The sequence below is a fragment of the Panthera pardus genome, unplaced genomic scaffold (assembly GCF_024362965.1).
Source record: "Panthera pardus isolate Hobbes unplaced genomic scaffold, ASM2436296v1 HiC_scaffold_6, whole genome shotgun sequence".
NCBI lineage: Eukaryota > Metazoa > Chordata > Mammalia > Carnivora > Felidae > Panthera > Panthera pardus.
The window spans coordinates 62407430-62420546 of record NW_026526991.1 but is presented as its reverse complement, the minus strand read 5'-3'; the positions used below and the strand labels follow the sequence as shown (position 1 = coordinate 62420546).

The following is a 13117-nucleotide window of genomic DNA, read 5'->3' as shown; positions in this document are numbered from 1 at the left end:
TTTATGTTTATTTATTTTGAGGGAGAGAGAGAGAGAGAGAAAGACACACACACAGGTGCGTGTGTGCACGTAGAGAGGCAGAGAGAGAAGAATTCCAAGCAGGCTTCATGCTGTCAGCGCAGAGCCTGACGCAGGACTCGATCCCACGAGCGTGAGATCATGACCTGAGCCGAGATCAAGAGTTGGACACTTAACCCCCTGAGCCACCCAGGCACCCCAACATTAGAGGGTTCTAAGGAAGAGAGTAACCAAGTCTGATCTGTACTTTTATTTTTCATTTGTACTTTTTTTTAATTTTTTTAACTTTTATTTATTTTTGAGAGAAAGAGAGAGACAGAACACTAGAGGGGAAGGGCAGAGAGAGAGAGAGACACAGAATCAGAAGGAGGCTTTAGGCTCTGAGCTGTCAGCACAGAACCCGATGCGGGGCTCAAACTCATGAGCCATGAGATCACGACCTGAGCTGAAGTCAGATGCTCAACTGACTGAGCCACCCAGGTGCCCCTCATTTGTACTTTTAAAAGTGCACTCTGGGGGCGCCTGGGTGGCTCAGTGGATTAAGTGTCCGACTTCGGCTCAGGTCTTGATCTCGCAGTTCATGGGTTCAAGTCCCGCACTGTCCCGCTCTGTGCTGGCAGCCCGGGGTCTGAAGCCTGCTTTGGGTTCTGTGTCTCCCTCTCTCTCTGCTCCTCCCCTGCTTGTGCTCTCTCTCCAAAATAAATAAATAAACATTAAAAAAGAAAAGAAAAAAAGCGCACTCTGGCAAGGAGTCCAAGGAAATCTTCTATGATACAAGAAATGTTCTATGTTGTACGTGGGAAGATAAGCAGAAATCCATCAAGCCCTTTCTGCCTTTTATTACATCTATGTTACACTTCAGCAAAAAAGGAACAAAGGCTTTGTTCTCTGATTGGCCAGGCTGACTCCAGCCCTCCGTGGGCCCAGAGAAGAGGTACTGTGACTGGCAGGCCCACCAGAACCACAGGCTAGAGCTGGAAAGGACAGTTCCTGAAAAGAAGGGGGATACAGTGGGAGTGGCCAGGTGGGCAGAGTGTTTGTTCTGTTACCAGAACAGGAGAAGGGGTGCCGGATAGGCAAAGCAGCTAACACTGACCAGGATATGCAAAGAAGCAGCCTGTGGCTGGCCCACTGGCCAGCTGATCTCCAGCCCCCTCTTCTCTTCCTCACGAGGTACTTCTCCCAGTGGCCTCCTCCCTTCCCACCACCTTGCACCCTAGTTTTGTCCGGACCTCCTCCTGAGCCTGCTTTAGATCACCTAAGGTGATCACGGGCCATCTTAGCCCAGATCACCTTCGGAAGGCAGAGCAAACCTTGAAACGACAATGTATGAAGAATGGCCCACAAATGCTTGGAAGATTCATTATTTTATTCCTGGAGGGGTGAGAGTTGAGGAGCAATGTCTGATTTCCCTGGGATAGTCAAACATGGGCCTTCTATACCCATAGATTTTCTAGAAAACTAAAATTCAGTCCTATAAGAACACAAGCTTCTTTTCTAATATCTATGGAAGATTTAAACGTTACAGGGGTGCCTAGCTGGCTCAGCCGGTGGGGCATGCGACTCTCGATCTTGAGGTTGTGAGTTCAAGCCCCATGCTGGGTGTAGAGATTACTTAAAAATAAAACCTTAAAAAAAATTTTAATGTACATTTACTTTGACTCAGCAACTCCGGGAATTATTCAGATACCCTCATCATGTACCGTATGCCATGTATCCAAGGTCATTAACTGCAACTTTGCTGTCATAGCAGAAGATTGAAAAGACCCACAGTTTGAGGATTGGTTAAATAAAATATGAGACTTTATCCTGGAATTAAAATTAAAAACTCAATTAAAAAAATTTTTGTAATATGGGGCACCTGGCTGGCTCGATCGGTAGCGCACAGAACTCTTGATCTCAGAGTCATGAGTTCAAGCCCCACATTGGGCATAGAGCTTGCTTGCTTACTTATTTACTTCCTGACACTAATACATACATAGCATCCATAGTGGAATATTATGCAGCTTTCAAAAAGCATAAGACAACAATTCGCATGCTGATATGGAAGAACAGGCACTGACTGAATGTCAAAGCACGACATATAGTACTACATATAGTGTAAAACCCTTTGTGAAAGAAAAGTACACCTGTATATATGTATGTACCTAAGGAATTAATATGTACATAAACTCTAGCTGAGATGAATTACAAGAAACAGGTAATGTTAGTTACCCTCTGGGCGAGAAACCCGGTGGCTGGTGAGGAAGGAGGCCGTTTGTACTTAGAATTGTGTATGGGGGACCTTTAGATCTATTCAAAAACAAAAACAAGCTTAAATTTTTTCAGCTGCGTGTGACATGCGTACATATGATAAAAATCGAGTATCGTCAAAAAAGCGCCCACTGGTCCAAGCATCAGACATCACTTCCATCACTTACAGGGTAACCTTATGCAAAGTCTGTGCATAATTTGGGGGTTTTAATACCCAGGCCCCTCGGGAGGGCTGGAATGTGATGGACAAGCTCCGCCCTCAAGTGGGTATTGAAGTAACGTTTCCGTCCTTCCTCAGTGTCCTTGTCTAAGCTCTGGTATTTTGTTATCTCCTGAGTGACCTTGATCACATAGTAGGTACACAGCAACTGGGACAGGAAGGAGGGGGAGGGAGGGAAAAGGAATTCTCCCCGAAGCTTTTCTGTCTTTCCCTGAACAAACACCTGGGGTGTGGAAGGAAATTCTAGGAGGCTACTGGTGGGACCCTTGGCTGCCCCCTGCATGCCCACTGTCCCGGGGGCAGGGCCTAATAAGACAGGTGGCTAGCTTCAAGAAGGATTGGGGAGTGCACAATAGAAAATATTGACTCGGGGCCTCAGTGGGCAAGAGGTCCCTTTCACTTCGTGGTGGGCCTGCTCTGGGCTCTAACACTACCCTGCCACCTCCTGGGACCTGGTGACTCAGTCACACGTGAGCAGAAGGCTGGTTAGCATTGTATATATACCTTTGCAATTTGCGACAAAAATGAATTTCTTACTTCAAGCTGCTGCCACAATAATTAGAGAGATGATGCTGTTCTAAATTTCTTGGTTACATTTCTTTATTTTTGAGAGGGAGAAAGAGACAGAGCACAAGCGGGCAAGGGGCAGAGAGAGAGGGAGACACAGAATCCGAAGCAGGCTCCAGGCTCTGAGCTGTCAGCACAGAGCCTGGCGCAGAGCTCGAACTCACGAACCATGAGGTTATGACCTGAGCCCAAGTCACTCAACAGACTGAGCCACCCAGGCACCCCAATGCTGTTCTAAATAATGGTGCTTAGTCTTATCATTGAAGAGGGAAGTCCTTTATTGCAACAGAGTCCAGAACCCTGGCCCCGGAAGGGGGTGGGGCAGTAGAATGAGGGGAATCAGTCTGGAAGCAGCTTCACTGAGGTGGGTGGCTAGGGAGGTAGCAAGATAGAGTCCAGAGGCTGGGAAACCAAGGTCTGGGGACAGAAACTTGGGAGACCCACAAGCAGGACCAGAACTTGAACTTCCAGTGCCAGCTGTCCACACTTCTATATTGTCTTTTTTATTCTCCCTTGGTGTTTCGGAAAGTAAATAAGGGCCTGTCCACACTTAGTCTAGGGGGCCAACATATCAGCCTCGAACTCCCTGGTCGTGGCAGTGAAACCACAGGCCAGGGATGCGCTGCCCCACCTCGCTGTGTCCTAAACCTCTGGTCCTGCCCTAGACCTTGGAGGCTGCATTTCAGCAAAAACAGGCAAACCCCTTTACACATTCCACAGAATATATCCACACCCATATACACACAGCACACCCTCCACATGCAAACACAGAATGCACACGCCCTTCGCATACTCAGCTGTGTCTATAATATAAAAAGTGCATTTAAAAGGGTGGAAAGCGGGGGGCAAAGACCACTGTAGGGTGGGTGCAACCATGAGTGGAACAGGGAAGAGCCCACTTATCAATGCCAAGTCCTATACGATCTCGGCTTCTAGAAATTGCAGGTGTGACACACACCCAGTTACTAGAAATGGACTCTGGGCTTCTGAAGGGATGGGAAAACGAGGACTCCTTGGTCCTCAGCTGCAAAGGAATCACGACGGTAAAAAGACATCTGTGACCACCAAGAAAATGCCATGTGCCTGGCTGAGGAGGAAGAGGAGAGGCTTGGGAACTGAACTGGGTTCCAATACCAGACCCTCCTCTTTCTAGTTGGGCCAGTTACTTGGCCCTATGTGCAAGCGGTCCTGTGATGCTATAGAAAGGAAACTGAACTCTCTCCTGATAATTCCACCCAAAACCTGCTCTGCTGGCCTCGAAGGCTTTGTTGCACAGGTAAAATGAAATGGGTATTTAAGAGCACATTAATGGGCAAGGCGTCATCTGGCTTTCAGCAAAGAATTCTCTCTGGGAACAGCCTAGAGAAGGCCAGACTTTCCTCCCCGGTGCCCCCTACTTTCCAGGACCCCCTCCCCCCAGCTTCTGAGTGCCAAGAGAGGCCTCCCGACCACCTCTCCCCCACCCCACCCCACCCCACCCCACCCCTTAACACGGGCTGCACACAGCCAAGTGGGATTGGCAGAGCCATCTGAGGCTTTATTTGGGAAAAGACTCTTGAATTGGCTTTTAGCTGGGGGCAAGAGGGGGTACCCAGGGCAGTGGACTCCCCCGAAGGGTAGGCTGAGGACTGGGGCGAGGCTTAGGTGGGCCTCCCGTTCCCGATGCTCCCCTGTGCAGCTCCTTCCCCCACAGGCTCTATGGCAGCCACTGGAGCGGGGAGGCTGGGAGAGACCACAGTGGTTGTTCACTTGGACAGGACGTCAGACGACTCGGACACCAGCTTCCCATCACGGGTCTCGATCTTCTTCACCACCACAGCCTTGGAGGAGCTGACACGGCTTGAGGAAGCAGAGCTCCCACCAGAGCCGAAGCCAGACTGCATGGCATAGCTGAGGCCAGGGCTCATGAGGCCCCCGTAGGCTGAGACCAGCCCACCTGGTCAGGGATAGAAGCAGTCACATGAGCGCACAAGGCCATGTACACATCAGACTCCGTGTCCCCTGTTCCCTGTCACTCCCTACATAGTCCGCAGGCCTGGGAAATCACCCTGCTTCATTATTTTAGGATTACTGGGGGGAAACCAGGAGCAGGGTAGGACAGAGCTTTGAATTAGTTATGTGACCTTGGACAAGACATCTGACTGCACCCCAGTTTCCTCACCTGTACAAGAGGGAGACGTATAGGAGCTGGCTGAAAAGGCCCCACCCTCCTGCCCTGCACCCCAGGGCCAGGACACTCACCTGAGTAGCCGGTGGAGGTCTTAGTGTGGATACTCATGTTCTGCATCCCAGACTCCAGCCTGGACCCAGAGGACACACGGACATCAGACCCAACTCCTAACCCTTGTTCCAGGACCACGGGACTCAATTCCCACCCCTCCCCACGCCAGGTCCCAGGGCTGGGGCGCCAGGGCCGCTCAGAGACCCCAACACCCACCTGCTCTCCTCGCCCTCCAGCAGCTTGCGGTAGGTGGCAATCTCGATGTCCAGAGCCAGCTTGACGTTCATGAGCTCCTGGTACTCCCGCAGCTGCCGGGCCATGTCCTGCTTGGCCCGCTGCAGGGCGGCCTCCAGCTCAGCCACCTTAGCATTGGCGTCCTTCACGGCCAGCTCCCCACGCTGCTCGGCATCAGCTACGGCGGCCTCCAGGGAAGCCCTCTGTGGGGACAGGGAGAAGGTAAGCAGGTCAGGGCAGAGCCTGGTTATCTCCTCCCCCTGCACCCACCTTCCCTTTCCCTTTTTTAGGGACCAGAGCCTCTTCCTGACCTAGATTAACCAACTCCACCTAGCACCAAGAAAATGCTACCAATGAGCTTCAGGAACCCAAATAGAGTGGGGCGGGGCAGTGGCTGGCGGTGGTGGAGCATGTGACTCTTGATCCCAGGGTCATGAGTTCAAGCCCCACATTGGGTATAGTTTACTTATAATAAAAAAAAAAAAAAAAAAAAAAAAAAAAGGAACCAGAATAGGGAAATCCAAGCAGTTCCCAGACTCTTCCTTGCACAAACTTCTCACCTGGGACACCATGAAGCATCATCCCCACCCTAACTGGGCCAGCTCTCTGCTTTCCAGACTGTGTTAAAAGCAGCAGAGCCTGACCTTACCCTGATATACAAAACAATAAAATAAAGCAGACTTGAGAGAACCCATTCTGGACCCCAACCTGCCTGTCCCACCCCCTCTGGCCCCTGCAACGGCCCCAGGAACCTCTTCCACACCCTTCAGCCTCCCAGGAGCAGCCTGAGAACCTGGAAGTCCGGTTTAGGATTCTTTCCCAGGCCCCTCACTCCCTGCTGCATTGCTCGCTGTCACCCACACATGTCCAGGCATCCTCTCCCACCGCCAGCCCAGCCCATACCTGGTTTTTGAGGCCCTCAATCTCAGCCTGGAGTCGGTTAATGTTCCGGTTCATCTCGGAAATCTCCGTCTTCGTGCGACGGAGGTCATCCCCATGCTTCCCAGCCAATGTCTGCAGCTCCTCGTACTGCAGGTATGAGGCAGGAGTGAGGCAAGTGCCCTGCTCATCTCACCTCACTCCTGCCCCACCACACACACACACACACACACACACACACACGCACACACCACTGCCGGCCTTCTTCCAGACCTCCAGGCACACGGATATCCCTGTCTCCACAGTACCCACTCAGCAGGCCCAGCTCACAGCAGGCAAGGTCGACTTTGAAATCCTGCTCCCTCCTTAAGTACTAGGGCACAGAACCAGCCAGAGGGGAGGGCCAACCTAGTGACCCCACTCTTCACCTTGATCTGGTACATGGTCTCAGCCTCAGCCCGGCTGCGGTTGGCGATTTCCTCGTACTGGGCCTTGACTTCGGCAATGATGCCATCCAGATCCAGGGAGCGGCTGTTGTCCATGGACAGCACCACAGACGTGTCCGAGATCTGGGACTGCAGCTCACGGATCTCCTGTAGGGGGTAGGTGGGGTGGGGGGGGTAAGGCCCTGTCCCTGCACCCAAGAAGTCCCCTCTGGCAGAAGGGACTTCTTTAGGGACAAAACAGGGAGGCCAGCAACAGAGGAGAGAAGCAGGTGGAATTAGAGCTGGGGAGAGGGCCACGTTCCTGAAGAAGGAAGACATGTCAAAGACCTGAAACCTGGGGGGAAGTACAGGTGAAAGAAGATAAGGATAATAAGGCAACCTGGCTTCAGGTGAGTAACCTGAGCAGCAGCACCCTTCCACACTCAGCTACCAGTAGTAAGCCCCTGAAGAGCTTTCTAGAAGGCCCAAAGATTCAGAACAAAGGCTCTGGGGACAGAGCAGGTTCAAGTTGTAGCTGGGTCACCACTCTGTATGAAGACCTTGGACAAGATACTTCATTCCAGAGCCTGTTTTCTCACCTATGAAATAGGGTAATAAAGCCTCCCTCACCCTCATGCAGGGGGGCAAAACATATAGAACCACCATGCTGGGTTATGTCAATAATTGTAATCATTCAGTGGTGATACTCATCTGCTGATCCACTGGGGGCTGGGAGGAGCCTCTGACGGGGGGGGGGGGGGGACCCTCAGTCCTCAGCCCCCAAGAACATACCTCTTCATACAGCTGCCTTAAGAAGTTGATCTCGTCGGTCAGCCCTTCCAAGCGGGACTCCAGCTCTACCTTGTTCATGTAAGCTTCGTCCACATCCTGGGTGGTAGGGGAGGGGCAGCCTGAGCTGAGTGTCCACACACAACCCCAACCAGGGACACCCAATGGCCCAGACACAGAACCTCTAACCAACTGATTTTTCCACCTCACTCCATGGCCTGATTCTCCAGCCTCAGCCCCATCACACCTGTATCCCCAGCCCAAACACGTTTACCTCAGTTTCTGCAGCCCTCCTCCTCCTCCACTAAGAGGCCCTTCCATGGCCAGACCTCCATTTTCTTAACCACGTCCTAACATCAATGTTCAGAGTTCTGTCCAAATGTACCTAAGTATCCCTCAGTCCTTGTCTATCTTTCTATGCTGTATACCTGGGAGGCACCCAAATGCCCCATTACTTGGACACATTTAGGGACAGAACCCGGAAAACCTCCTAATCCAAGTCTCTAAGCCCCGCCTTCCATGTCTGGTCAGGGAGGAGTGTTCCCTCACCTTCTTGATGAGGACAAATTCATTCTCCATGTCTGCACGTTCTTTGATCTCCTCCTCGTATCTGGTGAGGAACAGAATTAGAATCAGAGGGTGAAGGCAAAGGTGAGGTTATCCTGAGTATTTGGGGAGGCAATATCTAGGAAACTCAGTTCATGAAGGATATGAAGGCTGGTCTGGTGCTTCCGCACCAACCAGTCAACTCTTTCCCCACCCCTACCCCAGGCTATCATCACCCAGTGGGAAGGCCTGTGGCAGGAAACCCCTCTCTGAAACCACGTGTGCACATTGGATTAGGCATATGAAGAGGGTTAGCAGCGGGGATTGACAGGAGACCTCAGACAGAACTTTCTGGGGTGTGCTGGAAATCAAGGGTAAGCAAAAAATAAGGCCAGGGCTGCAGGTACGTACCAGAGGCCTCTCCCATCTGATGCTTATGACGTAAATATTAACATATACCTTGTTGTCCAAATCTGGACAGTTCTGAGATCGAAAGGGGGTGGGTGCTGTTAACAATTATGCCTGGACAATGGGCATAAGCCTAGACTGTCCTGGAAAGCCTGGTCCTCTGGTCACCCTAATTACATAGGACTGCACTGCCCAACAAGCAGAGGGCCCTGGGGTCTTAGGCAGGGCAGGAGGACTTCAGTCGGTAGGGGGCGGTGGGAGGGCAACTCACTTATTCTTGAAGTCCTCCACCAGGCCCTGCATGTTGCCAAGCTCCACCTCTAGCTTCAGCTTCTCCTGGCCCAGGGTGTCCAGCTGCCGTCGGAGGTTGTTGATGTAACTCTCGAACATGTTGTCCATGTTGCTGCGAGCGGTTTTCTGCTGCTGCAGGAGGTTCCACTTGGTCTCCAGAATCTTGTTCTGCTGCTCCAGGTGCCGCACCTGCATGAGGGAAGGAGGGAGCAAGAAGGTCCACATCAGGCCATCAGGTGCAGTGTGGGGGGAAGCAAGCACTGTCCTTTCCTCTAACCCACTTCCCGGGCAGTGGGGTCTCCAGAACCCAGAGAGAGAGCTGGTTAGCTGTTCTGGGAGAATCACCAATGGCATGAAAGAGCACGGTGGTGAGTGGACTAGGGGGCCATGTGCCTCTAGTGCTGGGGTGGGGACAAGTGGGGATGATAGGCAAGCGCATAGACGGAAGGGATCAGCTAGGGGAGTTACGTTGAAATGACACTTGTAGAATGAATAGGTCTTCTTTACTTACACTGTGTATTACAAATCAGCAAGAATAGCCAAGTTGCGATTAATACTTTATGTAAGGTTGAAAAGGAAATTCAAGGGCTCATATCAAATATTACTGTCATCATCATTATTATTGGGAGTAGCCCTGAGGGACTCCTAGAGATTACAGAGAAACTTGAGCTCTTCGGCCTGGAGAACACTGACCAGAAGACCCAGGTTTTAAATTTTTTTTTTTTTTTAACGTTTATTTATTTTTGAGACAGAGAGAGACAGAGCATGAACGGGGGAGGGTCAGAGAGAGGGAGACACAGAATCTGAAGCAGGCTCCAGGCTCTGAGCTGTCAGCACAGAGCCCGACGCGGGGCTCGAACTCACGGACCGTGAGATCATGACCTGAGCCGAAGTCGGCCACTTAACCGACTGAGCCACCCAGGCGCCCCCCAGGTTTTAGCCAAATGCTGCTACCAACCTGTGCCAAGCAACATTCAGTTGCTTATTCTCTCTGAGCCTGGGTCTCCCCAACCCTGTGGTAGCCTAGAGAAGCCCAGGCGGGCCCTTTCAGGAGCCTATCTCTGTGCAGATGTCACTGGGCGTTGGGAAAGGGGCAAGAGACCAGGCAGATCTATGTGCAAACCAAACACCCCCATCTCCACCACACTCCCTTTGTGATTCTCCAGCATCACGGAGGTCTTCCCACTAACCGGCCCCCGCCCCCCAAATCCACAGCCCTCTCCTCCTGCCCCAAACACAATGTTTCTGGGCTCCTTGGGCTCAAGGGATCCAGATTTCAGGAAGAAACTAGGGCATATCAAAAAGGATTTTTTTTATAAGATTTTATTTTTTAAGTAATCTCTACACCCAACATGGGGCTTGAACTCACAACTCCGAGATCATGAGTCACATACTCCACTGACTGAGCCAGCCAAGCTCCCCAGAAAGGAAATTTTTAAAAGAAAGAATAACAGACTGGTTCCAAAAACAAGAATGTGTTTTTCTTAACCCCAAGTCATCACTTTTTCTGTTCTTTAACTTGAGGGGACATAAAAGAGAAGGTGAATTTAAGGGTCTGGTCTAGAGCCAACAAATTCTTCTCTAGAAATCCTTTCTTCCCCATATCATTCAGCCCCCAAATTATAAAAGAGTACATGATGTTAACCTTTAGCCTTACTGGACTGCTTAATATGGGCCAAGTACTGCTAAGCTCTTTACATACATCATATGCTTGAATCGGCAAAACCTCTTTGATTTAGGGATTATCAAGCCCATTTTATAGGTGAGATCAGATTTGGCAAAGTAGCCCCATCAAAGGGAAGGGCAGAGTACTGTGATCCAGGAACTCGGACTCAGAGCCCGTGCCTAACTACTCACTTGCGAGGACCCCAAAGCTAACAAAACCCCGTCAAGGAGTAAAGTCAAGGGTGCTTTGGGCCAAGGGGGCAGCAAGCCGGCCACAAACAGGGGAGTGCCAATTCCCTGGGGGACTCCAATTCCTAAGGGCGTCACTCTGCCCCAGGATTTGCCTCCTTCCCTTCCCACAATGCCTCCAGGAGCCACTCAGCAGGGAGTGGCCCAATCCTCCAGCGCGCTGGGCACTCCCCCCACCCCCACCCCACCGGGGCCCCTGGGGCAGCAAACATCCAGGCTGCAAAACCCGGCCAGGTGCCTGCCGTCGGGAAAGTGGAGCCAGGTTGGGGCGGAGCCGGGGTAGGGAAGAGTGAAAGGGGCCAAGGGCCGAGTGGGGAGAGGGGCGTTGGCAGACAGACACCTTATTTGAAGCCATAAACTATGGGGTTGAACAGGACACGAAACCTGGGCGAGGTATCCAACGCCCGCAGACTTTGAATCCTGGATGGAGCTTTCCCGAAGCCAGGCCCTGGCGTCCCCTCACCCCGACCCCACCCCCCAGAAACTAAGAGCTCCCCAAGTAGGGGAGCACTCCCCCACGATGGAAGGCCTCAGCCCCTTGCCCCACAGGACGGGGCGGGGGGGGGGCGGGGGGAGACGGGGAGGGGGCGGGGGGGGGGGGGGGACGAAGCTCTGCCCCGCCCGACCCCGCCCACCCCGCGGGTTCCCAGGGCAGGGGCCGGGTGATGACTCATCTCGGTGCCCCCACACCCGGGCCCTGGGACGACAAAGGCCTCAATCAATATTTGCCTGGTTGAGTCAAGGCACCCGTTTCCTTCTTCCAGAATCCTATCGAACCCTATTTAAATTAAAAAAAAAAAAAAAAAGAGCAGAGGGGCACCTTTGGGGAGCCCTAGGGGCAGGGCTAGGGAGAGGGTGAACCTGGACGAGGGGCCTCCCGTCCCACCCCACAACTGAACAGCTAAGGCTCTTCCAGGCCTAAAGTTTCATAGCCCGGTCAGCACTCGGGTAGGGGTGAGACGCGTAAGGGAGGAAGCCTCAAGGTTGAGAGTCAGAAGCGGCCCGGACCCTCTCCCCACAGCTGCCCCAGCCCAAACCAAAATGCACGGGAGGACTGAGTCATCGCTGGAAGGGAGAGTGTTGCGGGGTGGGTGGCGCCCAACAGGTCGCCAGTGGAGAGCTGGAGATGTACCCACAGACTGGGTGACCAAGAGACCAGTCGGGACCCCTGGCAAGCCCCAGGCACTGCCAGCCACGCGGGGGGCGGAGCGGGGGGGGGGGGGGGCAGTCCTCACCTTGTCGATGAAGGAGGCAAACCTGTTGTTGAGGGTCTTGATCTGCTCCTTCTCCTGGGTGCGCACGGCCTGGATGTTGGGGTCCACCTCCAACTTAAGGGGGCTCAGCAGGCTCTGGTTCACTGAGACAGCCGTGATGGCCCCCATACCGCCGGGCCTGCCATAGCCCCCAATCACACTCATGCTGCTGCCCAGGCCACCCCGGAAGCTGCTGCCGCTGCCCACCCGGGACAGGGCAGAGCTGATGCGGGAGCCAGGCGCGCTAGTGAAGGAGAGGCTGCTGAAACCCCGGGGGCCGGAGGAGGACACCTTGTAGGACTTCTGGGTCACCCTGATGGACATGGTGGAGGCCGGTGTGGAGGCTGGAGTGGAGGCGAGTAGGCTGAACCTGCCTGAGGTTCGAGAAGAAGCCGAGAAGCTGCTTCTATGGTGGGAAGAGCTCCCCAGGGTTGGCCCTTATAACAGAGAGCACAGCCCAAGGGGAGGGGGATCAGCCTGGTACCTGAGTGGCTAGGCCCTGAGGGGGCTGGGCCTAACCCGACACCTGCCACCTACAGGCCTGACTCAGGTGGGGGCAGCAGAGAGCTGCCTCTACCCAGGAGCCCACTCTAGCACTGCCCCAAAAGCTCAGAAAAGAAGGATTACGGAAGTGTAAAACTGGGGAGAACGGTTGCCTTGCAGGGGCCCCACATAACAAAGAGACTTGCTTGGGGTCACCGAGCCGCTGCAGTCCTACTCTGGGCGTCATCTCCTTCCCTCCTTGGAGAAATAAATGCAAGGACTCAGAAGCATAGCAGGAAAGGGATCCCTGAACCCCCAACACCCCAAAGACACCACCTCATTTTGTCTCCATGTTGAGTGATTATGAAACTCTGCTCAGGCTGGAGGACAGGCCCTCTAGGTTCCAAATCCTTGAACCTGAGGCCAACCAACTGTCTGGTATCTCCTTGGTTGCTTTTTTTTTTAATTTTTTTAACATTTATTCATTTTTGAGAGACAGAGCATGAGTGGGGGAGGGGCAGGAGAGAGGGAGACATAGAATACAAAGCAGGCTCCAGGATCTGAGCTGTCAGCACAGAGCCCAACGTGAGGCTCGAACCCACGAGCCCTGAGATCA

The 13117-nt window shown here is 52.8% G+C and overlaps 1 protein-coding gene across 1 annotated transcript; it reads right to left on the bottom strand.

The window, feature by feature from the left end:
• Positions 1 to 4569: 4569 nt before the first annotated feature.
• On the bottom strand, positions 4570 to 12451 carry KRT8 (keratin 8). The gene is made up of 9 exons (XM_053895143.1): positions 12001 to 12451; positions 8832 to 9040; positions 8156 to 8216; positions 7610 to 7705; positions 6821 to 6985; positions 6417 to 6542; positions 5496 to 5716; positions 5300 to 5358; positions 4570 to 4994 (listed from the first exon to the last, which is right to left on the bottom strand). Exons 1-9 carry the CDS (start codon positions 12340 to 12342, stop codon positions 4804 to 4806), a joined length of 1470 nt encoding a protein of 489 aa, XP_053751118.1. The 5' UTR covers positions 12343 to 12451; the 3' UTR covers positions 4570 to 4803.
• Positions 12452 to 13117: the final 666 nt, after the last annotated feature.

What these genes read in the sequence shown, in the direction of transcription:
- KRT8 (XM_053895143.1), bottom strand. Translation starts at nt 12,342, where the DNA reads ATGTCCATCAGGGTGACCCAGAAGTCCTACAAGGTGTCCTCCTCCGGC. An exon ending in TTGCCTCCTTCATCGACAAG is followed by an intron (nt 9,041 to 12,000) that starts GTGAGGACTGCC and finishes TCCCTCATGCAG; the next exon opens with GTGCGGCACCTGGAGCAGCA. An exon ending in AATTTGTCCTCATCAAGAAG is followed by an intron (nt 7,706 to 8,155) that starts GTGAGGGAACAC and finishes CCTACCACCCAG; the next exon opens with GATGTGGACGAAGCTTACAT.